The sequence below is a fragment of the Apteryx mantelli genome, chromosome Z (genome assembly GCF_036417845.1).
Source record: "Apteryx mantelli isolate bAptMan1 chromosome Z, bAptMan1.hap1, whole genome shotgun sequence".
In the NCBI taxonomy this organism is placed as follows: Eukaryota; Metazoa; Chordata; class Aves; order Apterygiformes; family Apterygidae; genus Apteryx; species Apteryx mantelli.
Genome location: NC_090020.1, coordinates 67,814,901 through 67,841,721, shown reverse-complemented (window position 1 = coordinate 67,841,721; position 26,821 = coordinate 67,814,901). Strand labels below are relative to the sequence as shown.

At 41.7% G+C, this 26,821-nt stretch overlaps 2 protein-coding genes across 4 annotated transcripts in view; one reads left to right on the top strand and one right to left on the bottom strand.

Moving 5' to 3' along the window:
* Positions 1–21,180, bottom strand: part of CDC20B (cell division cycle 20B) — a 38,465-nt gene extending 17,285 nt beyond the window's left edge. Inside the window, exons 1-3 of the mRNA XM_067315789.1 lie at positions 21,076–21,180; positions 4,541–4,775; positions 2,645–2,766 (exon numbers count right to left, since the gene is read on the bottom strand). Of these exons, the coding sequence (XP_067171890.1) occupies positions 2,645–2,766; positions 4,541–4,775; positions 21,076–21,138 (420 nt within the window). The 5' untranslated portion in view covers positions 21,139–21,180. The remainder of the gene's footprint in view (positions 1–2,644; positions 2,767–4,540; positions 4,776–21,075) is intronic.
* Positions 9,033–15,247, top strand: GPX8 (glutathione peroxidase 8 (putative)). 3 transcript variants are annotated; one of them, XR_010886854.1, is made up of 4 exons: positions 9,033–9,262; positions 9,977–10,238; positions 13,071–13,325; positions 15,166–15,247. XR_010886854.1 is itself a non-coding variant. In XM_067315552.1 (3 exons), the coding sequence occupies exons 1-3, from the start codon at positions 9,059–9,061 to the stop codon at positions 13,232–13,234; spliced, it is 630 nt and encodes a 209-aa protein (XP_067171653.1). In that variant the 5' UTR covers positions 9,033–9,058; the 3' UTR covers positions 13,235–13,872. The 3 variants fall into 3 exon arrangements, 1 of the variants encoding a protein (XP_067171653.1); XR_010886855.1 differs by lacking the exon at positions 15,166–15,247 and adding an exon at positions 13,903–15,130; XM_067315552.1 differs by lacking the exon at positions 15,166–15,247 and having other exon boundaries at positions 13,071–13,872.
* Positions 21,181–26,821: the final 5,641 nt, after the last annotated feature.

Here is a 26,821-nt window from a genome sequence, read left to right as displayed (position 1 = left end):
AGATCAGCTCACATGGGATATGAATCTTTTCACCCATCCTTAATAATAATGCATTTCTTCACAATGTTTATTCACTGAGTTGAATGCTCTGATGACAGCCTTTCTGTGTACTTGTCAAGAGGTCAAGAAACTGTCTGTCTGGTCTGTAATTCTTTATTCAGTCAGGTGGAAATGCAGTTGACGTTTTCAACAGCCACTCAAGATTAACAATATGTTCCTTCCCAAAGTCTGTGAAATCTAGTCTTTCCAGGCAAACCCAGTGTTGCTCTTCTTATTATTACAACAGGGTTTTGAAGAAATGTCTCACAAAAAACATAACTAAGAGAAGTGTTTCTCCTTTACATATCTCAGCTGTTCTACAGCAGGCTTTCTGCTCTGAGAGGCTCTTTCTCCATGATTTATATAGACAACCTGGCAGAAAGCTAATGAGATTGTTTGGATCTGTATCCCTCTAAAGTAAGTGCAGACATTTCTATGGAAAACTTACTGTGTACATAGGGAAGTAATCTTTTGTCCCACAAAGAGACCACACATGTTCACTGGAATGTGAGAAGGTTTTATTTTCGATGCATCCCACCCCTTTATGCTACCAGGCAGGACAAATTAAATAGTCATTAATTACTATATCTGAAAAGATTAATAGATTTCCTTATGGCTTAGGCAGGACTAACCATTCCAAATGGTTTTAGGCAGGACTTGGGTTTTGGTCATCCCATGATGTCATCTCAAAGATACCCACATCACACTTAGAGAAGCTGTGTGGTTCCTGGTGTAGGACTCTAAATACCTTACTTCTAACTCAACTTCTGCTTGTCAATCACAGTGTAATTCTAGGTAAGTCACCTCATCTTTCTATGTAAGAGTCTTTCATGTATAAAGTAAAGACAATAACATTTACTCATCTTTTAAAAGACTGATTTAAGGAGGGAAGAATGTTTTAGAATTACTTTATAGAAAGTTCTTATCACCTCACAAAAAGGTTTAATTTCCTTTTTCTGTGGGGTAGATTAAGATTACTAAATACATACATCTTGTGTATTTTAACAGTTCTAAAATTCATAGACTCACCAATGAGACCACAGGGGGGAAAAAATGAAGAAAAAAAGCACTGTTGTTGAAAAGAAGGTTCTTCAGAATATTTTGCTTATTAAGAAAGGAAAGTGATTACACCAAGGACAAAGATTCCCAGAATGACATAAAAGCAAGGTCTTTTTGTAACACCCAATGACCTTCAGGAGTACAAGCATCAAAAGATACCACCCAACAATCTCGTTAGGTCAGCTGTCCTGATACTACCTTTTTTCAGAAGTTGAGCTTGATATCCTCATTGAATCTTCTCAGTAATACTAATGAATGAATACTATAAACCAGTATAAGCCAGGCCACCAAGTATGCAACTGTGAAGCAACCCTACTCAGCAGTTATAACCAGAAAAGTAACCACATGAAAATGGCTATCAGTACTTCAGTACTGACCTTGCAATTGGTGCAATCGAGGAAAGGACAGCACAAGTCAGGATAAAGTGTGGTCACTGACTAAAAGTTTACAGCTTAACATATGAAGAGTCACAGTTAGATACCATTAGAAGAGCGAGGTGTTTTTTATTTTCATGATGTGGTAATAACTTTTACTAACACAGACAAGCATCACTATACTTCACAAAAGTCAATTTCCAAGAAGTTAGTGAACAGAAACAGGTGGATGGTTGGTGCATAAATTTAAGATGACTAAAAAGGAAAAGGTAAAGCCTGGAGAGAAAAAAAAAAAGGTCAGTTTCTGTTAGCAAAATGAAGGGATAAAGTGTACAATGATAATAAAAAAACAGTACCTAAACACGAGGAACACATTTCAAACCATTAATTTCATCTAGAAAGCAGTTAAAATCCAATGGATGTATTAGTCCACAAAATGCACCAATCAGTATAACATTATAGGATCCATTGGTAAAGCAAAGCCAGCATGCCTAGCTAGTTGATCAGCAATGACTGCACCCTTCCTTCCAGTTACCAGGATTTGTCTCTCCCTTATTGCAGACCAAGTTTTTAACACCTCAAGCTCTGGTCTGAAGTTTTTGTTTTGTATGGTAAGCAGATTCCATGTCTTCTTCCACCCATGGCCACGAATCATTAAGAGTTACCATCTGATCTTTCCTTTTCATTGTCATGATAAAAGATTTTATTCACAGAAAGGTACTTTTTAGCAAATTGTTCCTAGCATCTCATTCTGTCTATGTGAGAAAATGAACAGCTACATCCCGCACAACGGCAGAAGTGATCTTCACACATAGCAGTTATTAAAGCAAGTAGAAAACTGAGTCATTCATGTTTTTCATGCATATTTTTCATAATATACGTTTTCCCTCAGAGGTAACAAATAGATCTTGAGGGCTTCATTAGCTTGGTTTCAATTTTAGTTTGTAGGATGATAGCTTGGAGGAAGCGGACAGAAGCTGAACCAAATAAATGACAAAGCAATTGTTTCTGATATTTCTCTAGCAGATGTTTCCTAAAGGGACCTCCTCCTGTTACTGTTCTCTGTGTTAATAAGGCAGCATGTACATAACAGATTCCAGGCCAAAAATAAGGTAAGAACACATCAGGAAAACAAATATCCTACCTGTGCATCTGAACATTGCATTACTCACCTGTCTCTTTCCCATTTCAGCTCTGCTGCTATTTCTCCCTTCTAAGCCTGCTACATTGTGACTGCTAGCTAGAGTCACAACAGTATTGTTGACAGAGAGTTTGTTAGGCACCTGAGATGACACTGCAAAAACAATTTTAATGAAATAGTTCCTTTAAAAATACACAGGGATGATTGTCAAGTACTTTTCAGAATAACACTGATTTCACAGTAACACTGATTTTCATAGTAAAAGCAGATCTGACATACTAAAAGTGGGACAATATAAACCATGACAATTTGAGCTAGTCATGCTGGTTTCCCTTTATTGTCAGCAGAGAGAAGTTGGCATTTCTATAGCACTATTCATCTCATCCTAAAAGGAATGTCTAAAAAAAGGTCAGATCAGCTATGCCCTCTGCAACTAAAGAGTCCAGATTTACTTCTGTAGCTCAGATCCAGACTTAGATTTATTGACTGCTTTCACAGGATCCTACCCCCACAGGAAATCAATGTCTGATTTCCCAGCATCCCAGAACCATATAGGCTTTCACCACCACTGGACAGATAATGTAGGACTTGCTGTTCCAGAACCTTAAGTAGGGAAAGATTCATTTTTTTTTTAGGACTTGAATTTCCTAGACCTAAGCATGTGTTATGACTACACTGTTGAACTGCTGTGACATTCTGCTTAACAGCATAGAAATGCACTTTGCGAGTGTGCCCAGCAGCCATGGCCTGGTAGGAACGCATCCTGAATACTAAAGAGCATCTTTTATTTGCCGTCTAAAGATTTCCATCATTAATGAAGAAATGAGAGCCTTACTTAGTCCCACAGCTCTTCCAGGAAGCTCCTCCATGTACATGCAGTGCATAAACCCTTCCTCATTTTCCCTCAGCACTGCTGAAATTAGGAGTCAGTAAATTCAAAGGCTCACTTTAATCCTTCCTCAGCTCCCTCTGTTGTTCATGGAGAGAAACAGCCTCCTCCAGAGCCAGTTCTTCTCCAGACCAAATCAGAGTACTGAAAATTTGATCTGTGCTCTGAATGGCCCTCAAGGAGAGCCTCTAAATACAGCTCCCTTGGCAGACAGGACCTTTGTCAACACCTGAAGCCTGAAGCAATGGAGGGGAGACAAAAAGATAGGGCAAGTTTCTCCTTTAGTAGGTCATCTCTGAATTCAGCTTACGGGCTGAACCTAATAACCTGTGTAAAACTAGCACTAGACCTGTTGCTCCTGTAACTCCCATCTGCGTGTACACAAGAGCACAGAAATAGCCTTGTGTTTTCCCCGAATTCTCTCTGTACACTACATCACATCCAGGCATGCAGACATGGCCTTGTCTAGGGTAGCTGTGTGTAGGAGAAAGGGAAAGCAGAGGGAAGGGAAAAAGAAAGGCTTGCATGAACTCTCCTACCATCTTATCAGCTATTGTCAGCTATTCCAGATATGGAGATGCAGTAACCCACCCTGTACATTGTTATAGCCCAGTGCAACTTGAATCCAGTTCAATACAGCCCCCATCTTTGAGGCATAGAAGTTGCTCTGCAGAAGGAATTACTTGGTTAGGGACAGAACTTTGGCCTCTTTTCTTTCACCTTCCCAGATAGCAACTCTCTGTATGACCTGCTGTGTCTGTCCTAGACTGTCTGTGCACTGATAACAGGAACCTTGGGCCTGGCTTTCCTCTCATGTCAGCAGTGTAATCCTACTGAGAGGAAGCTGGCTCTGAGCTCACTCTCTCTGCAATTGTCTGTACAGACTGCTGCTGCTGCACACAACGATAGCCAAAGCTCCACTGGGACAGGTGAGAACACCATTCTGCACCTTTCAGTGAATCCCCTCTCCTGGTCATTTCAGGAGCCCCTGCATGACCCCATCCTCTATTATGAAACTTCCTTTGCATTCTGACTGACCTGGAGTCCTCCCAGGTGCATTGATGAGCTGAGGCATCCCAGAGGCACTAAGATCTGTCATCTGAGAGGCCCTGTGCAGCTCCTCTGCGCTGCTTCTCATGTGCAGCTGCTGCCATCTTGTGACAACAGGGCTACTCGCCACCAGAGTCCTAGCTGTCAGCTTCTTCTTGATGGAACTCTTAAACCTGGAGTAAGAGGTCCTTCCAGAGCCTGGGGTCTGCATAAAGGAAGAGATCTAAATCACCAAAATTAGTCATGACTTAATATTGTTCTGTCCCTTTACACTGTTTTGTCTGCCCATAAGAAAGCTTTGCTCTGCCACTCTGCATGAACTTATGCCACATCACAGTGGCACGTCACAAAAATACACCTTTGACTGAGGATGGCTCCAACAATTGCCTGGGTGAAAACTTTCTGCCCAGGCCAGCCTCTGCAAAGCAACAGCAGCCCCTGTGGGGCCTTGGTCCCTGCTTCATACACAGGTGAGGGCAACTGCCATGCCCAGAGTTGGCTGACTTCTCCTCACAAATCCTACAGCATCAGGACATGGGAGCACATCGTGACAAATGGATTTCTCTGCCCACAACTAACCCCAAAAGCAGACAGTAGAATCTGAATTGATATAAATGCAAGTTCACAAAATTAACAGATATACTACTGAGGGAAATACCAAGTATGCAATGCTTGAAGAGCTCAAATGGGGAACTTTTTACATCAACAAAGGTGTAATTATGGGTGAATTCAAATATTTGCATGCAAACTGCTTTACCTCAGGACAAGCTAAGGGACATGGTTTCCTGATATAGTGAGCAACTGGACTTACCTGTCCCAGAACACAGAAGAGAAACAGTTACTCTCCTTGCAATACAAAATAACACACAAAAATTGAACAAAGCTAGAATTGGAGCTGAGTCACTACTTCCAGTTAGACAATCAGCAGGATAGTTACCTAAAGAAGAATCTAAGAAATTTAAAAACCTTAAGGATTTAAGCATAAGAGAGGCAGTATATTAAGAATAAATGAGAAAAAAAAAAGAAACAAAAGATTAAATGACAAGGTATACAAGTTTTTCTAGTCAGGTAAGTACCCCAAATCAATGGGCAATGACCTCAGGTGAAGAAAAGAGATAGAAGCAAAGTAGGGAGGGTAAAATCTTGGACAGAAATTAGGAAGCCTAAAGAACAAGCAAGACAAAGACATAACAAGTGATATCACTGGTCCCCATCATCGTAGTAATCAAAAAAATGAACATTCATTACTTGCCAAGGTCACACAGAAAGCCTACAGCAGAGATTTAAACTAAATTTGGGTCACTCATGCATTAGGCTACAGCATGGACCTTTGAAAGGCCCAACGTGTTTTCAGACATTTCATTTAGGATCCTGGGTCTAGATTCTCCCGAGAGAAGGGCATTCAGTAAAACTTGTGTTTTGGCTGTTTGAAATCAGGCTACTCTTCTGACCTTTGCCCAAAGAAGGACTTTGTTCATTTCTTATTTTTGAATCTCCTCACCAACAGTTGGGATTGTTCATGTTATTTTTAATGTTATCTTACACTTCTTAATCACAGAATGGTTGAGGTTGGAAGGGACCTCTGGAGATCGTCTAGTCCAACCCCCCTGCTCAAGCAGGGTCACCTAGAGCACGTTGCACAGGATCGCGTCCAGGCGGCTTTTGAATATCTCCAAGGAAGGAGACTCCACAACCTCTCTGAGCAACCTCTCCCAGTGCTCTGTCACCCTCACAGTGAAGAAGTCTTTCTTCATGTTCAGATGGAACTGCCTGTGTTTCAGTTTGTGCCCGTTGCCTCTTGTCCTATTGCTGGGCACCACTGAAAAGAGTCTGGTCCCATCCTCTTGACACCCTCCCTTTAGATATTTGTATGCATTAATAAGATCCCCTCTCAGTCTTCTCTTCTCCAAGCTAAACAGGCCCAGCTCTCTCAGTCTTTCCTCATAAGAGAGATGCTCCAGTCCCCTAATCATCTTTGTAGCCCTTCGCTGGACTTGCTCCAGTAGTGCCACATCCCTCTTGTACTGGGGAGCCCAGAACTGGACGCAGTACTCCAGATGGGGCCTCACCAGGGCTGAGTAGAGGGGCAGGATCACCTCCCTCGACCTGCTGGCAACACTCTTCCTGATGCACCCCAGGATACCATCAGCCTTCTTGGCCACAAGGGCACATTGCTGCCTCATGCTTAACTTGGTGTCCACCAGCACTCCCAGGTCCTTCTCAGCAGAGCTGCTTTCCAGCAGGTCAACCCCCAACCTGTACTGGTGACTGGGGTTATTCCTCCCCAGGTGCAGGACCCTGCACTTGCCTTTGTTGAACTTCATGAGGTTCCTCTCCGCCCAACTCTCCAGCCTGTCCAGGTCTCTCTGAATGGCAGCACAGCCCTCTGGTGTATCCGCCACTCCTCCCGGTTTGGTATCGTCGGCAAACATGCTGAGGGTGCACTCTGTGCCTTCATCCAGGTCATTGATGAAGAAGTTGAACAAGACTGGACCTAGTACTGACCCCGTGGGACACTGCTAGCTATAGGTCTCCAACTAGACTTTGCGCCGCTGATCACAACCCTCTGAGCTCTGCCATTCAGCCAGTTCTCAATCCACCTCACTGTCCGCTCATCTAGCCCACACTTCCTGAGCTTGTCTATGAGGATGTCATGGGAGACAGTGCCAGAAGCCTTACTGAAGTCAAGGTAGGCAACATCCACTGCTCTCCCCTCATCTACCCAGCCAGTCATCCCATCGCAGAAGGCTATCAGATTGGTTAAGCATGATTTCCCCTTGGTGAAGCCATGCTGACTACTCCTGAACACCTTATCCTTTACATGCATATATTAAGCCATACTATATTAAAGTTAAATGATAGATTTACATTTCTTACTTGTAAATCCATTCATACAGGCAATCCCTAAACAAACAAGGGTGTCAAAAAAACCCTCTAAACATAAAAAAGTATTAAAGTTTGAATTGGGAGAGCCTGGATAATATCAAACACAAGATCTTGTTCTTCAGACAGTTTTAAAGCCATGTGTAGGGTAAATAATGAAAGTAGCAACAATAACAAGTAAAAACAGTATAACAGGCTTTTGGATCATTATTAGGCACTCCAGTAAATATTTATAATACAATAAGAATGAAGTTGTGCAATTTTTTTGATTTCTGAAATAATGTTAGATGCAATTTACAAGCTGCTAAGACATAACTTATGCTCTGGACTCCTACATTGATTTGCTGAATTTAGACACATTCAAATTTGACTTTAAATGGCTTTTAAAGTCAGCAGTATTTGCTTTTTGACTGTAGCTTTCTCCATTTCAGCACAGAAGTCCATGTCTGTTTGGTCCCCACCTCTGAAACACCATGGTTTTAGGCCTCATTATCAGTCAGAGATCTCAAGCCTCACACATGCCCATACCAGAGAAAACACTCATACAAATACTGAAAGTCAAGAGAAGTGACAGAGAATGTGAGAGGGAAAAGCAAATGGTCAGGAAGAAAAAGGGAAGATGAGAAAAGGGAAGGCACGATGAACTATAGACAAAAATCTGTTCTTTCAGTAACCGTGTTGTCGTCACTACATGTTTACATCTGAAATGTGCCTTTGGATACCAAGAAGCAACAGGCAAAAACCAGCAAGTACTCTAGCACAAGGGAAAAGTCTTGAAAATAGAAAACTGTAAGAGGCAGATAGAGAAGATGCCAGACTTTCTTAGCTTTAAAGTTCAGAGTGTCTTTCACAGTTTCCTCAGTAAAATGCCAGAGGAGAGACACGTCTAGCTTAGGCTGAGAATCTCAGCCAATTCCTTCTTTTCTTGTGCAGACCCTTCATCTTCTCATCTCAGCAGAGCTAGCAGGCGGTTAGACAGTAGCATTAAAAAAAGCGCATTTTCTATCACCAGTTCTACACTCCCTTTCCCCTGTTAAAAAAGTTATTTGATTTTCTTCCCTCACACCAGCCCGCACGCAAGAATCTTACTTTGCCCAGTGTGCTGTAAAAGAGTCTTACAGACAAATCTACGGACGCTGCCTGTAATCACACAGCAGCTGATGACAGGCAGACAAGAGGCAGTGCACAGGGCAGGTTCTGCCATACTGCCCTCCTTCCACCCAAACAGCCGGCCCCAAACTGCTTGTCCTGCCTGATAACACAGAGGCCCAGGGGATGTGCTAGAGCTGCACTTACAGACCCACAAAAGAGGTCTCAGACAATTCTCAAGATAATGTGCAAACACTGAAGTATTCCACATAAGTCAGTTGAATAAAGCAATCAATAGGTGATGGGAACACACTTTCCATTTGTTTCTTTTTTCCTAGTGAGAGCCATTTCTGTAATTTACTAAGTGTTCTGAAGTCCAGCATAGACAATGTAAAAGGAAACGGTCACTTCTACAGCAGGAAGAAAATGAGCAGCTTGTTCTTTTTAGACTGAGCAGTGTAGCTGCGAGTTTCATATTTCAGCTCCTCCTTCACATTCCAGGCCTGCCCAGGCTCCTCTCCAAAGTTTTTGAAAATGGAGCCTCTTACAACTAATCCTTTAAAATATTCCATGCCCAAAGCCAGGGTCTTTGTTGTTTTTTTGTTGATGGTTTTGTGTACTGCAGTTCTCTGCCTATTGCAACTCAAGTTTTTTAAACCTAAAATCAAAGATTTTTATTCTTTCAAAGTCAAGGATTCACGAGGAAGGACTGTTTCCTTGGAAAAGTACAGAGGGAAAGTAAGTTACAATTTCATTATATCTTTGTCTTGACTCTTTACTGAAAGCTATATCCATTTGTAGGTGGCAAAAAAGTTTGGTTATGGGATTTATAACAGAGAGTTTGTGCTAAATTCCTGTTCTTTAAAACGTAAACCTAAACTAGAGGGAAATTTTACCTAGGCATGCCTCAAGAATTAAGGATAAATTACAATATATTAATATTCTTTATTCTTTTATTTAATATTCTTTAATATTATTTAATAGATATTTAATATTAAATTACAAATAAAGAATATTAAATACATTACAATAAAGATTATGAGAATTTTTTTTAATTCATAGGGTTAACAATAGAATTTGTGCATTTTAACCATGTTAGTCAAGAAGGACAGTATGTTGTGTTGAATTTTTTGAAGCTGATCTAATAAATATAAGATGATTTTAGTGCCTGTCTTAACTATATGCTTTTTGCATGCTTGTTTTTAAGCAAAGCTGTAATTAGAAACAGTTTATCCATTTATAGGATTTTTAAAACAGGAGGTCTCATAAAAAAGCAAATACCTTCAGCTGCTATCGTTCTTACTCTGTTTACTGAAATTATGGTCAGAAAGATAAGTCTAACCCTCCAGAAAGAACCACTGAGAATGTGGAATATGCCACTTTAAGACTTGATTGAAATCTCTATGCCATCTTTAGTTTCTTTCTAAGTATTCTAACTTTATTTCTCTGAAGGCAACTTTGGTTGTAAACGTGGCCAGTTACTGCCAACACACAGACAAAAATTACATCGCACTGCAAGAACTGCACAGAGAGTTTGGTCCCTCCCACTTCACTGTGCTGGCTTTTCCCTGCAACCAGTTTGGAGAATCAGAGCCTAGTTCAAGCCAGGAAATAGAATCTTTTGCCAAAGGAAACTATGGAGTAACCTTCCCCGTTTTCCACAAAATCAAGATTCTAGGATCAGAAGCAGAGCCGGCCTTTAAGTTTCTAATAGGTAACTATTTTCTTCTGTATATTGCACTGCCTGTAACTGTGGTATTGTCCCTAAATTGCAGTCTGGGTTTCTCAAGCCTAATCTGAGCAATCATTGCAGTCTTCATAGTCTACAGAGAGAGATGGGCACTCTTGGAACACAATTCATCTCATTTTAATGCAGATATCAAAAAAAAGAAGTTAGAAGAGTTGTACCCTGAAAGCACCCATTCCTCCCCACTGATGATAAAAAGTCTACCGCAACTAGCCCAGCTAAAAACATCTTTTCTGCAGACATACAAAGCTGAGTGCAAAGACTCCCATTTACAAAATCCTTTTTCAAATTATGTGATTTTTGTTGGAAAACAACTTTTTCTTATGGAGAAAAATGTAACTATGGTTGTTAATTTTTCCAGTAATAATCAAGTCAAACAGATGCAGATAAGAAAATTCCTTTCTTAGCAAAGAGTCATTACATGAACTCATCTTGTGAGTTTAAGGTCCCAGACTGCAAAATCCACTTGCACAAATACTCCAGACTCCTGTTACATTAGGCATTTACTGACTTAAAGCCTCATGTGCACACAAGCGAAAAGAGACTGTATTCAGTTGACCAAAATGCTCACAGACACAAAGCCAACTAAAAAGCCTCTCTGAGTTTTCCTGAGCTTTGGTCAGGTCTTCATATACCAAACACTAGTATATGAAAGAAAGGATAATTAGACCACAACCCTTCTCTATCACATCTTTAACTAGAAAATAAGGTGCAAGAAGACCCCCTAGATATATTCCATCTCCCTGCCCCATTCAGGATCACAACTACCTAAACCAGTACAACAGGTGCATCTCCGGACTAGTACAGTAGTCATGACAGACTCCAAAATTTCCCAGTCTATTCCAGTTCTTCACAACTCTTCTTGTTAGAAAGCTATTTGCACATCTAAATGAAATCTTTCTTACACCACTTAAACCCATTGCTTCTTCTCATATCCTCAGCGATACCTCTTAGGTACTTGAAAATTATTATCATGCCTCTCCTCAGTCATTCCTTAACTGGTCACAATAGTCACTATGACTGTGCTTCCACCCACTTACCTTTAGGCATCTCTTTGAGAGCCTCGGGTAAAGTCTCATTGCTCCAAGTTACCTTGATGTCCAGTGGAATTACTGACTTGCACTCTGGAGGGGCCTCTCTGAGTTCATTAGAGAGGAGACCAGGGCAAGTAAGTACCAGATACCAGGGCAGTTAGTCTCACTGTGCCTCACATCCTCATCTTACAATAGACAGATTATTTACCAACCCCACATAGGATGATGATATGAGGATACAGAAGTGAAAAGGGGAACTTGGATGTCACATGCATCATTTTATGCCATCAGTCTGGAACTAAACCTTGTTTCCACTCACCTAGCTGAAAACATTGGACTTTGTTTGTCCTCCATGACCTTACCAAGGAAAAGAGTTGCACTCTAATGACAGCATAGAGGGTGTAAAATTTAGTAGACTTTGACCAGTTGGCTGGCTAAACAAATACCTACTCCTACCCATACAGAAACAGAACTACCATATTCACTCATTCAGTTCTTATTTGACATATTGTTCATCCATAAAAAGGACAAAGATCCCCTGGTAATTAAATATTTTGAAATAAGACCTTTCTTTTCCTGTATTCCTCTGTTTCACAGGAAATTGTGTATCACCAATCAAAGAAGTACCTCTTCTATATTTAGTTGTCCTGACAATCAGAAGAGTGAACATTTTCATGCTACATCTTCTGCTGACTGTGACCACTAGCTGGCATTTGTCCACCACTGTTAGATAGGTTAGTGCAAAAAGGATCTACTGGGAGCACAAACATGGTCCCAGGGCCTTCACACAACTCAACATCCTGTTGCCTTCGTAGCAGTAAGGTGTTTTGCTGGTTCAGTGCAAGGTTTGTGACCTTGCCTTTCCTAGAATAACCTCCAGCTTCCTATGTATATATACTTACAGTTACTTTAGTAAACATTAATACATTAATAAACACTGAAAGAACACTCAGACATGGGGTTATGTTACCTCAAGACTGATCCTAGAAGTAACAACTCAGCAAAGCTGAAATTACTAGCTGGGTCAGAGCCTCTATGACAAGAGCTTTACCATACCCATTGCTTGCATGGAGTCCTCTTACAGTCATGATATCACAAATATTGTAAATGGCAAAATTCAGCACACTGCTTCCAAGAATCAGTGTAGGGCTCAGCATTGTTCCCCACTGTGTTCCTGTCCCCTGGTCAAAATCTCCTGCAGTTTTCTTCTACTTCTTCCCTCAAAGCAAGACTTCCCCTCCCTGCCCAGGACCAGTAAGACTCTCCCCAGAATAAAGGCAGAGTCAAGAAACTGCTTCTGTCTCCTCTGGGAGCCATATAGTTTCCTGATATTATTTCTGGGATCAAGGGGCTCTCTGCCAGGAATTCATTACAACAACGTTACCATTAAGGTTCTGCCTTATGGGTTGGAAGGAGCTGAAGCAAGCCACCACAGTCACTATCACTTCCTGTTCCCATTCCTCCTCCCCTAAGCCCACATAACACTGGGGATTCCCTGATGAGTATGCAGCCCCCTTATGCTCCTCCATAGGAAGCAGAACATAGTAAGAGTAGAAACTTTTCAACAGTTTCAGCAGAAGGTGAGAGTATCATGCATTTCCCACTTTTCAGATCATTAACATCAACCAGTAAACTCATGTCCAGAGTGCTAGCAAAGAACAAGGTGGGATTAAAAAAACCCAAATAGTTAACCAGTCACTGTTGGGTAATTAAACAAGTACAAGCCTAAGGGAGTCATTAAAATGATCTGATGCCACTCTTGCAGATTCTTCAAAGAAAGAGCCTAGATGGAATTTCTGGAAATATCTTGTCAACCCCGAAGGTAAAGTTGTGAAATTCTGGAGACCTGAAGAACCCATAGAAACTATCAAGCCAGAAGTAGCATCCCTGATCAGACAGATCATCATGAAAAAAAGGGAAGATCTCTGAAAAGGCCATTCAGTCTGTGAATCCATTCAACAGCATGTGTGCACAACCTTAGTACCTTCCTGGGAAATGCTGCTAGAAGCTAAACCATCAGGTGATTTTTTTTCTCTTTGGTGTTAGTATTTTCAGCTCCACTATGTCAATTAATGTCGGATTTGCTCCTGCAATAGCCTTGAGGACCATTCAGGTCACCAAGAATGGCAAGGCACTCAGGACCTTGCAGGACTGGACCTGCAATTGGCATAAAGCTTCTGAACGTTTCTTTACATTGCTGACCCTAGCTAGTCACAGTTGTCACCAGCAGGAATATAGCTAAAAACAAGAGGACCTGTGCAAATACTTATCAACCAGACTTATCAAACAAAGAGTTTTGTTTCCCATCTACCAGTAACAAGTAGGTTTTGATATGCCATTAACACATAACTGCCCTGACTGAATGATATGGAGTCCAGAGGTTTCATACCAGAGTTTTTAGAAACAAATGTCACTGAAGATATCAGCTTTGCAATATTAACAGAGGACAATTACTGAACTGTGAAGCTGTAAACTTGGTCCCAAAATAAACTGTACATAGAAAATGAGATTATTATTAAAAGAGAGAGAAAGTGACACAAATGTTTCCTTCCCTGCTTTGTGTGCATTTTGATTCATTTTACATTTCACCTTTACAGCAACACCTGTAACCTCATAAGACTTCTCCATACATTTGCACTGCAGTACAGTGCCTTGGCTGTGAGCTCATCTCCTGCTGGATTCCCCAGTCTTCTGATCTGGATGAAAGCAGGGCCTGTGTGAACACACCTGGTTGCCTAGACCAGGATACAAAGGGGGAAAAAAAAAACAAAAAAAACAATAGCCTGGATACTAACAGACATCCTCTAGCACATCTTTCTGAGATGATCCAAGATGATGCTCCCCAGCTATCTACCCCACTGGAAGAAAACAACAGTCTTCAATTAGAGGCAGCAAAAGGGGGATGAAGGGTCATGCTGCAAGCCTTGCTCTTCTCACCTTGAAATTTCCCTAGTCCAGCATGTAAATGCAAACCCGTTTCTCGTCATAGTTTAAACAAATGTGGGTGAGCAAAGCAGGGTGGGATAGGTTGACTGTCCTGTTTCAAATTGCCAAGTGTTTTCATAGATCTGTTTGACCAAGGGAGAGGATAAATTGGAACAGAGAGCCTCATTCCAGCTGTCTAAGACTGAGAGAACAGAAATGAGAGAAACCAATAGCTCAGAGGAGTTTTCCACATGAAAGATGACTGGTAACATTAGTGCTGTTCCGTAAGATTAACAATGACTGAAAATAACTGAACTGCTTCATAAAGTTCTTCAAGAAAGATGGCCACTTAACCCTATTTAAAAAAAAAGTGGGAAATTCAAGAGCAATTAAAAAGGAAGTATTTTTTCATACAGCCACAGAATTCATTGAAAATTTCACAAAGAATACCTACAGGACAAGGACATAAAAAGATTTAAAAGAAAAGACTGAATAATGATATTGATAAGGGGGAAATAAACAAAGTTATCCTCAATAATGACAACCACCATTTTAGCAGAGAATTCAAACCTTCTGCATGACAGTTTTAGCCACTCTCAGAGGTCAGTTAAGACCAATGTGAGGATCCAGTTAGCCTAAATGTGTGTACTACAGAGGTTTTTAGACCAACCTCTGAACTGTCTGCCATTGGCCACCATTGGACAGGGCACTGGATTTCAGGTTTGATCCACTAAGGCAGTTCCTGTTCTGTTCTTGAGGTTCTGTTTTCTTCTACTCCAGTCTCCCTGTGCATGTACAGTTCTGGCTTTGTGAACATTTTAGCAATCATAGTGTTGGCAGAGTGAGGGATTTTGAATATATGCCAATAAAAAGAGTAAGTCACCGACACTAAATAAAAGCCAGAACATAACGTGGTTTTTGTCATTTACCCCCAGGTGCTTTGGTGGAGCAGGAAGGGAATTGAGATCTCTCCCCCAACAGCAAGCAGCCTAAATTCCAGAGAACTGGAGTGGCAGGACACAATGTTTTTCCATAAATGGTGGATGGTATCTTTACCTGAAAAGGTACATGCCTAAAACATGTAACACTATTCATGTGCACAGCTATAGCTCTGTTTTTTACATCACTGATTAAAAATGGGCAGGTATAAAGAAGTGGTGGGTGCAGTTAAGGGAACACCTGAAAAAAACTATTCTAGTCCCAGTATTGCTTGATAGTTATCGAGCATATGGGAAATCTCACTACAGTTCCTTAATACCCTATGAAAGATCACCAGTGCAGTATCTTTTATAGTTGGGAAGGGATCAGGAAAGGAGCCGCACACCTCGCCCTAAAACTCAAGTTCTGCTTTTCGTAAGACATACTATCTCCTTAAATAACTCAATTCAGGCATTAAGACCAAATATCTTTCCTAGTGTTCAGAAATAGCCTGGGATATTAGCATATGGCTGGAGAGAATTATTTAATTCAGTTTGCCATTCACTTCAGATTCCTAGAAAAGGGAACTTTTGCCAGAGAAAACACTCACTGAATTTCTTCTTCCCCTGTTTGGTCACAGTATGATATATTCATCTGGGGTAGAAGTGTGTGTACTCAATTTAGGTATCATTCAATCCTGAATCTAAACATGGACTGAGTTTTTCCAAGTTTACTGCTTAATTACTGTTGCTCCAAAAAATCACTGTGCTTGTATTAATTATTCACTCTTTAGACATACCAGCTCTTCCAATGTAATATATAGGGCAAATCATTGATAAACTAACCACTTTCTTCTTAAAATCAAGTTACCAGTATCAAGCACACAAGTATACAAGTAAAAATAAAGCATCTTTAACTGTCAAATTTGCACAGACTTAGGCAAATAGATAAAAAGCAAATTAGAACAGTTATACAACAAAGCACATATTTACCTGTCATAAAAGCCAACACAGTAATATGAATACAAGTTTGTTGAAATATCCACTTACAGTTTATGTGGCATACAGCATATAAAAATATATACTAAACTACACATGCTATAAACTGATTAAAACCTATTTATTGGATTCATAGATAATCCCACTGACTGCAGCTAAAACTGCCCTCATAAGGAGGTTAACAGAATCCAGTCCAAAAGTTTTAGTTTCTTCAACTCCATTTGAATGTAACCTGAAAAATCTAATGCATTCTTCGCTCCTTCAATCTGACATATCCTCATTATCTCCAGCATATATTATTTAACTATCAGCTCCTTGGTCCAAAAATTTACCTAGGAGTGCAAATATTCTAAATACACTAATACACACCAAATACAGAGTCAGTGATTGGACATACCCCAGTTAATTCAAGTTCTATCAGAAAATGCTTGCTTGCTGAGCATGTACATCAATGGTTCAGTGAATATGTGCCATGCTTGAGGAACTGAGATGTCCCAAGATGACTTCCAAAACAACATTTATACTAGTATATAAGTAAATTTCTCATGTTCATGTAGTTAGAGTCTCTTCTCTCTCACGTAAGAGGGTGGCATTTCTCATACTCCCTACAGAGAACAGTCTATGGCCAATGATATCACCCAACCTGCCTCAGTCACTGTACAGTGGAGCCAAAATCATGTCAAGTGTGCAAACAGTTGCACGGACAGACTTTGAACTCTGGCTGTGATTTGTTTACTTTGCTGGACACAGCTCCTGTTGCTCTGAAACAGCCTGTATGCATGATCTGTCGCCCACCTGCTTGATTTCTCTATTTGCAAAGCAGCAGCAAATATTATCTCCACATCTGGACACATCCCTAGAGCAGGGTCACTCAAGATGAAGGACTCTGTAAAAGTGCTTCATCTCAGCCCTGACTGCAGCAACATCACCTTACAGCTCATCTTATTGCAGTCTGTGGCTCTAACCCAATACCACCACATATGCTTCATACCCCAGCACCACCTCACTTTCCTGCTCTGGCCCTGCCTCTTGCCCTCGTTCCTGCTCCCACTTCTGACTGGATTTCTACCCAGATTTTGACATCTTATCTTGACAGTGTGGAGATCTGATTTTTGTTCCAGTTTTGTGACTGGTTCGCGCTTCTTCCCCCTGCTCTGCTTGTTCTAGGTCTGTTTACCTTGGTCCTCAGTCCAAACAATGTGCCCTTAGAGCAAGCAGAACTGCTTCCAGAGGCACAAATTCCAGGAGCTGGGGCCACTATTAGAAATCTATTTCACTGAACTCAATGCAGTGGATGATTCTAAGGTTCTTTTATTTATGCCTAAGTGCAACCTGGAAGAACACAGTTCCAGTGTGGAGGTGACAAGCCGCAGAGAACCTCTGGTTCGTGAGAAATTTCCTTCCCTCCCCTTTTAAGCTCATTTTTGATCAATTTCTTGATCAAAGAACTTTCTAGTGAATTAGAAACCCTTCTTTTCCACCAGTTCTCATTTCACTCAGCTTAGTCTGAGCTGAAACCACAGAATTCTCCTACCACAGAATGACCTGTAACAGTAAAGATAAAGCAGAGTTTCAGAACCACGTCTGCGGTCCCACTGTTCTCCCTTTGATACCATCCATGAATGTTCCAAAGGTTAAGAAGATGCCATTTAGTGGCGCAAGAGAAGCATAAATTCATATAGGGCCCAAACCTGAAACTTTTACTCGAGTATGCAATACATAAATTAGTAGTTCTTTAGAAATCAGTTGGCTTATCCGCCTAATTGTGTCAAACACAATTAAGTTTATTTGTATACCCTTCATTCACTTGGTTTGCATAAACTAGCACAACTCCTTTCAGCCAGGGGAGCGAGGCTGGCATAGGTCCCCACAACAACTAAAGATCTGATGAAATATTTATAACCATGTTCTTTATATTCTTGTCTCAACAGTGATGCAGTGATGTGCTGATGTGGTAGTGTAGTTAGTTGCTGGCGTATAAAGAGCAGCTAACTAACTACACTGCCTAATCACCACACACAACACTAGGAGCAGCCTAATTCTGCAGACCTTCACAAAAATTGCTATTTCCTTCCCAAGGAGAACTTCCTTGGAGGGTTTGCAAGAATGGGACATGTTACTTACTTTGTCTGGGTGCTCCTATAAAAACAGTTTTCTTTGCATTCTGTAAATAAGTGCCAAGATGAGAATAAAGGTATCACCATGTCACCTGTGGCAGTGTGTGACAGAAGCTCACAGTGTAATATGAATCAAAAGGATCAACATGTTTCCAGCCTTTATCCTTCCAAAGTACAAAATTATGCCCTATTAAAATTGGGTTTCCTGGTAAGACTGCATGCAGTTTTAAGCACACTGGTGTTCCCAAAACAAATCATTCTGAGAAGGAAGGGGAGCAAAAAAATTCTGAAGTCGACCTCTACTTTTATAAAATGGAAAGGTAATTATTTTTCAGATATAACGTTCAGGCAGTTAGTGAAATATGTCATTTTAAGCCAGTTTCTAATTGATCAGTTAGAAATAAATTTTACTTTTGCCAAATATCATTATATAAAATTTAAATAAAAAAATCTTGAAAGTAACAAAATTTAAAGATTTTTAAACTCTGCTTCTTTAAGAAAGCTTTCAGAAGGCTTAAAATTGTTTGAGATCTATTTAAATTATTTACCTTTTTCAAGTATTTATAAGCTTCCTACTACTATCTAAGAGCAGATGAAAAACAGTCTAGGTATCCAAAGAATTGAAAGAAAATTTTTAGTTAACAGGAATATGAGATACAGCTATAATACTGAATATGAGCCTGACAGGAAAAAAATTCAAAAGATTCCTCAAAGAAAACTAGCAGCGCTGCAGTTTGTTGATCAGCGTATGTGGAGCAGGATAGCAGCTGCATGTTAGCTGATGTCAGAATTTCAACCAGCTAACATACACTGCCATCCCATCACACACAGATGCACCACCCATATTCCTGGACTAGAGATCCCTGACATTTTCCAGAGTAACCACCTTTAAACAGTGATGAGCTGGCCCTGCAGCAGGTGACAGTGCATTAGTGATTGCTACATTCAGACAGAGCAGCCAGCTAACAGTACACTGCCTACCAGACACAGAGTTCATACATAATGAGATCTCCCACGAAATATCATGGGCCTGAATTTGAGAGGTCTCTTCTACTTTCTACCTGAACTCAGTATTGCTCACCTCTTTTGACGTTCATATTTCATAGGTATTCCACTTGAAACAGTAAACATTTTCATGAAATAAGTGACACAGAAAAGTTTCCGATTCAGTAACAGACTTGAACTAAAGTAACAGTATAAAGTCCACGCGAAATGTGACTAGAATCAGACCCCAGACTGTCATCAAGGAACTGTAAAGTGTTGCAGCCAGTTTCTTGCCTTAGTTGTATCAGCACCAGTATGCCTTGTATCTCCAAGTTAATTAGTATCATGTATATTTATTTTATTATTCTTCTTCCTTGAGCAATGATTTAAGGTCATCGCTGGATTCAGGATCTTGGTCTAGATGAACCCTGAATTTAACTCAGTATGGTCAATTTTAGGTTATTTTGAAATTATATTTGGTTATTCCATAGTGGAACTTATCTCCAGGCGATGTGCCACACTGTACCTCTGTTTACTGGCATAAAATGGAGGATGCATAAAGATCCCAAGATTCGACCTCATTGATTTAGGTTGCATGGAGGTAAAACTTTACCAGCAACATCCATTCTGATGCAAAGCTGTTTGAAGTCATGGTGGAAGACAGCCAGAGTTAGATGCTTTGTATCAAAGTGAATGAACACCAAATTTGAAACCTTTGCTTCTTAAAATCAGGTCCTGAATCACTTAAATCTTATCTCACCTGTCCTGAGTTCTCAAAATAAAACAAAACACTAAAACATTTACTTGCCCTAGGGCTGCTGTTAGCAGCTACAGGAAAGCAGGAAAGCACTGGCTAATCGAGTTCTGCTTGTTCCACAGCAAGAGAAGGCCACTTTCGAGGCCTTCCACGATGCTTTTGAATGAAACGGTCTGGAGTGCACCTAGCAGCTGTTCACACATCAGAAACAACAGCCAGCTAACATGCACTGCCAGACTGATACACTCTTCAGTTTTGACCATTAGCTCCCTCTCCACCCCCATCCCCACCAGTTTTCCTTTTCTAGAGTTCAGTCATTACTCAGTTTAACAAAATGTCTTTTCCCATGGGGTTACTTACATAAAATATTTATATTGAAGTGACATTCTCAGCATGCTGGTGACTACATTTCTGTACTGTGGTTGCATTTAAGGGTACACTGCTTATCTCCTGCTTCAGCATTTTCAGTATGGCCATTTCTTTTTACATCTTTACCTCCCACTCCATCCATCAGCATATTTGAATCTCACCAGAAAGCATGATCCTTGTCAACCCCTTAAGGCAACAGCTGCCTGTATTTTGCATCTTGTTTACTGTCAAGCATATTGCTGGTGATTAATAGGTATTCATCTGTGTATCTACTGTACATGCAAGTTCTTCATTGTTTCTTTTGCTCTTATCATCCTCTAAACATGGAAAAGTCAGCTTGCAGTGCCAACAAACAAAACAGCTTCCTACATCCATACAGTTACTTCTATCAAATCAGGTAATTTTTGCTTTTAAATAGAAAGTAGTCCCTCTAGTACCAAGAGGACAGAATGCCACGTTTCTGAATCCTCCGCAGAATAGATGCCACTTTGCCATAACTTACATATGTTTTTCTAACATTTTATAGCCTGTAGTTAAGCAAGTGTGCTAAGGATTAATAGGAAAGGAAAAATATGATTTGTCTATTCAAAGGTACTTAGATATTCTAAGTTTTCCTTCTCTCCCTCTCAAAAGGGATATAAAAGGGGAACTCTTTAAGTGTAACACATACAGAGAAGAGTGAATGTCTATGCATGCACTTACCTTAATTGTTTTCTGCAGGTTTTGCTTTCTGCTCCATTTAAGGTCTTTTCCAAGTGTTCTCATGACTTTTTCCTTTAAAGAAATACAGAGGCACAACACATAATAAACGCGTGACTCTCACTGGAGCAGCAGTTTCTTCACCCTAAGTCACCCGCCAGCCGAGCCCAGCCGCTGGCAAGACGCTATCGCCAGCCGCGGCTCCCCGGCGGAGGCCGAGCGCCTAGCGGGGCGCCCCAGCACCGCGCGCGGGCCAGGGCGGAACATGGCAGCCAGGGCCATACCAGAAAGCACCGACCAGCCGCCCGTCCCCACGGGGCACAGGCTGGGGCGAACCCCAGCACCGTGCCCCACAGCAACGCCTCGCCACCACGAGCTTCCTCGAGGCACGTTTTTCCCATTCCCACTCCACTTCTGCCCGGGGGCTACCGAGGCCACTGCCTCACCTACGCGCAGGCCCCTAGGGCAAGGCGACCTCGCAGGAAGGCCACCTATGGGCACGGTAACCTATCGGGAAGGCGACCTATGGGCACGGTAGCCGACACAGAAGGCGACTTGCAGCCGAGTCAGCGCACGGGCGGCAGCGCGGCTACCGACCCCCCCCGCCCGCCAAGGCGGCACCAGCCAACTGCCCGCTCCCCGCGGCCGCCGCCCTTTAAAGCGCCGCACGCGCGGCCGCTGAGGCGGGAATCCCCCGCCGCGGGCGCTGATTGGCCGCGCCGCGCCGCGGGGAGCCCCCTCGCAGGGCCGCTAGGCGGCGCCGCCCCGCGCTGCTGCCCCGCGCTGCCGCCGCCCCGCGCTGCCGCCGCGCCGGCGGGTCCCGGCGCGCCCGGGCGCGCGGCGGCGGGGCGCGGGACGCGCGGCGGCGGCGAGGAGCGGCGGCGGGAGGCAGCAAAGGAGCGCGGCGCCCAACGGCTGTGGGAAGGCGGGGAGGGCTCCTTCCCCCGCCCGGCGGCAGGCGCGGCCCGACCCTGCTGCGCCGCCGGGGAGAGCAGCCGTTTGCGGTCGTTGGACCGCAGCAGCGGGGCTCCCCGGCCGCCGGCCCGCAGCCGCCACCTTCGGGGGCGTGCGGGGTCCGGGGCGGGGGCTCCCCGCGAAGGGGCTGCCGCCGCCGGGCCTCGGCCGCGCCAGGGCCAGGGCGGCCTCCCCACGCTGACGACGCAGCAGGCCCCACGCAGACTTGCCTCTCAGCGAGCTTCTTACCTGCCGCCATCACGCAGCCTCGGAGCGGGGGCCTGGCGCCCGGGCGAGGCTGCGCTCGGCCGAGCGCCCTGTGAGGCGCTAAGGCCCGGCCGCGGTCCCAGAGCGGGAGCGGGCGACGCCGAAGGCGCGGGGCCACCTGCGGCCTTTTGCACCTTGCCTTGCTCTGTCGTTCTGAGCTAAGCTCCCCAAAAGCAAAACGGAGCAAAACTTAAAGGAACCAAACTCGTAGAAAAACACCTTTCACCGTTTAGTCCAATAAAGACAGAAGTGTTTAGGGGAAAAAAGCAAAGGATCGTTTTAGCCCAGCAGATGAACTGCTCATGTGCTTGTTTTGTGGAGTACAGATTACAGGGGAATTGAACATGCCTCTTATTTACTCATTTCGGCTCAGAAAATTTGAACATAAATTTGGTAGAAAAAAGTCAAAAATGTTTTTGTTGGAAGATAGGGTTTAGTTACATCTGAAAAGATCAGAGAAAAAATAGTTGTCGGTACCTATACCTTCCGTATTCTGTTCACAATTAGTTAAGAAGAAACCTTTTGAGCCTTTGTAATAGTTGCAGAATTTTGGAGTTACACCACTTTGTTTTTCAACTGGCAAAAGCTGAGAAAGCCAGTATGAGAATTAATTTGTCCTTGTTCTAGCTCTTGGCTTGTATTAATCAACATTAGAAGTGTTATTTTCACTGAGTAAGAAGTATGTCACTTGAAAATACGCATGGATCCTAACGTTTCCTTCACTTTCTTACAATTTTTTTTTCCTCAGGAAGGAAAGAGAGATTTTTCTAAATTTTTTGTATTAGAAAAGTATTATTTGACAACAGAAAATGTCTCCTGCAAAAATCTTCTCATATGAAGTCCCACTTTCCTGGTCAATTCTGTTTCTATAGTTGCATATGCAGCATCTAGGAAAGGTCACCATGGAAGTGAGACAACAGAGGAAAATACTTATGCCTTAGTTCTAGGCAAAACTTGATTTGACTATTTTGCTGAATCAAAATAAAACTATTTATTTCAGAAGTACAATTTTATTTTCTTACTAAGTATTTGTAAGGACAAATAGCTAAGGACACTCAGAATACAAAGTGTTTGAGTCACACAAGATCATTTTAATACTTTCTATAAAACAAACATTACACTAAGCATTGGAAGAATTCCATCACAAAGGACTGTTTGCAATGTTTCAGATGTTCGTTAAACTGAATATGAATTCCTTACACAACAATAGTGTTCAGCAAACATTGTTAACTAGTGTTACTCTGCAGAATAACTGCCTAGCAGCAGATGCTGGCATGCACTGCAAAACCAACTGATTTTAGTGCTCCATGAATTGGCAACACCCAAGCAAAATGTATTTAACCATTATCTATCAGAGTGGTGTTTGGGCCTCTGATGATGCTTTTGCTCACACTGAAAAGTACTGTTCAGATGAGCAAAACTGTTAGAATGCAATTTTACATGAGACTAGTTTGTCTCATAGTGGGAGGAAAGGGTTCCAAGTCAGAACTCGCTGGTGGTAAGCTAGAATAAAAGCCAGAAGTCTTTCAAAGTCAACAAGACTGTGTCTGAGTGAATTAGAATTAGCATTAGTTAAACTTCAGTGGAGAAAATGTTAGAAAAATACATTAAAAATGGTTATTCTGTCAAAACACCCTTAATCCAAAATAATTATTATTCAGCAGTTCTCCAAAAGCAAATTCATTAAAAATATTTTTGTAAGAATAACACAAAGTGTTGATTATATAGATATTCATGCCTCAAAGACAAGTATACATGTGCACCCAATTTTATAAAAAAGGGATGGTTGTAATTTAATGGGAAATTGTAAAACTATTTTCTAGAAACCAATTACATGTTGCCAAAAATCCACTCTTGAATATGATACTGTCACTGCCATTTGCTGATACTGTTGGGATGTATTTGTACTGTGGAAGCAACTCTAGGTTCCTCTGAGAATCTGTTGTGTTAGTCCACTATACACACATTTGATGAATGAATCGTGGGCTAATATACACATAAGTCTTGATAGCTTCTCCTAAGCATGATCTTTCTCACAGCAAATGTGACTTCGCTCATCTTCTAGCATAAACTGCTGCCTTTGCAGTCTGAGCTAAAAAAATTAGCTATGGGCCAAGAGCAACACACTGGCAATTACCAGAGGTTGGGTGACACATGGTAACTTGTTAGGCCTCTTAATGGTAACTTGACTGTGTGTCTAAGAATCCAGGAGGAGAAAAGAAGATGAGATTAACAGAGCAAGACATTAAAGAGTAAATAATGTGACCTAGCACAATTAGTATTATAAGCAGTGATTCCAGCGCATGAACTTTTAACTCAGGCATGAACCTCATGAATGAGTTCTCAGAAAACATCTGTAGGAGATTAATGTGTCCATTTGGAGGTTTTCCTGTAAAAGCTCTTTCTGAGCACTGTGACTGGCAAATAGAAAATATGCCAAGATACTATCTATTTGCTAGTAGCCTTAAAATCACTAGATCCTGAAATGAAGTCAACGGTAAAGAAAATTCAGAGATAAGCAGAAGTGCCATGTGGAAGTCTGAATTGTTTGTATGTGTTAAGAATGATGTGCTGGATTGTTAGGCAGGTCTTATAAGATCAAGGATATCTTTAAAGCTCACTTCTTTCCTTGAAGTGCCTGGTGTTTTGGAAATGGTGTAATAGGTAAGAGCTCTGTTGTCACTTGGAAACTGTAACTGAATTTTAAACAGAAGAGGTTTCCTTTAGAAAAGCTGTGCACAGCTGAGATTATAGCTTCTGAAATGCTTCCAGCATTTTACTAAATGAAATTCTTCCAGCATTTTACTAAAGTTTTTTCAAAGTGAAATGAAAAGGGTATCTTGATTGAATGGCTTCATTTCTGTCTCATTGCAGACTCATTTTAGGCTCCACATTAAGAAACCTATGCAGTCAGTTGCTCCATTGTTTCACCTACATACTATAAACCTGGGCTTCCAGTGTTCAATCTAGTGAATTTTTGAAGCTCACTGTAAAAATATTCCCCTCAGAAGTTAGTATGCGGAAACTGTGCAGTTTGTGCCTGCTGGCACCAGATGGTGCTGTATGTTCTGCTTGGTACCTCCTGGAAAGCTGATAGGCAGATTTACAAGTGTATGTTAACTTCTTTTTTTTTTCATCCATTATCCCTGAGGTCTTTTCATCCTAAATTGTCATCGTAGTCTGCAGACTTCATAATTTATTACCAATTTGTAGTCTGAAGGTGAGATATGGACATCAATAGCAAGCCTAACAATGTTATCAGAGAATTAAGCACTGACTGAAATAATGCATTTCACGAAAAGTTGGATTTACCACATATAGACTGCTGAACAAGTGCTAGTAATGCTCATATGGCCCAGGTATCTCAGGATGTGATAATGACAGTGCTCTTTGCCAAATGATTGCTGACAGGAGGCAATGCTAGCCTGGGCTAAGCCCTGACAAGTAGCAAGATCTTAGAAGAGCTGCTCATAGAACATTGTCTTAAAGCAAGAGATCATAGGCTGGCTCAATTTCAGTTAAAAGGAAGTGTAAGGAGAACTCCTCTTTAGCTAAGTTTCTAGATTACCAACAGGACACTTTGGGTTAAACCAGAAACCATCCTGACCGAGGATCTCAGTGGCTTGAATGTGGAGGGCATTCCAGACAAATCCAGTACCATTCCTTCACAGTCGGAATGGTTCTCTAAAGCGAATGTAGTCACTGTCTGTGATACCCAGTTGGATGAGCTGAAAAAGGTGTAACAAAGTGTGTTAAGAGAAGGGTGACCCTTTTGGAAGTGGGCAGGAAAGATCTGAATAAGATTTACCAACGTTTTGAGCTGGTATTTGAAATAGGTGGGAAAGATTGTTGAACCTATTTTGGTGAAAATTTGTTTTCATTTTGCAATCGGTAAGTGATGAGAGGTTTCTGGGAACTGAGGCTTCTAACCTCCTGTCAAAAAGAAAATGAGATCCCAGCATTGTTAGAAGTTCATAGAGTAGAGGTCCTAAGGTGTGGGAATTTCTTGCTTTTTCTTCCTGTATTTATTCACTATTGTCTCTAGCTTTTCAGCCAATGTCCCGGTCTTCTTGCCTATTCAGACAAACCAGTATTGAGATGCTTTTCAGTCAGTTAGAGCAACAGTTCTCTCAGTGGTATGGAGTGGACCATGGAACCATTCTAACTAACTGACAATAGTAGTAGATGTTGGTTTCCATTTGTAAAAGGCAACTTTGGCCCTGAAGTGTTTCCAACTATAATGGCTGGCAGAGAAAGGAATGGGGAAGGAAACAAACAGGAAAGGGAAGGAATTTGCCTCAGTTCACTTGGCTGGTCTCTTCACATCATTTCATACTGCAGTCAACAGTCGTTGTTTAGATTTCCAATATGAAATGGTGTTGACCCGGCAACTGGAGTATTCTGGCAGTGAACCCACAGCTTCATTTTAGCTGTACAAAGCACAGGGTATTAAGGCTTCCTTCAGAGGTTGAGGGGGGAAAAAAGTTCCTGCTTCACTGGTGGGTCTTACCCTGAGCCATGGACTCAA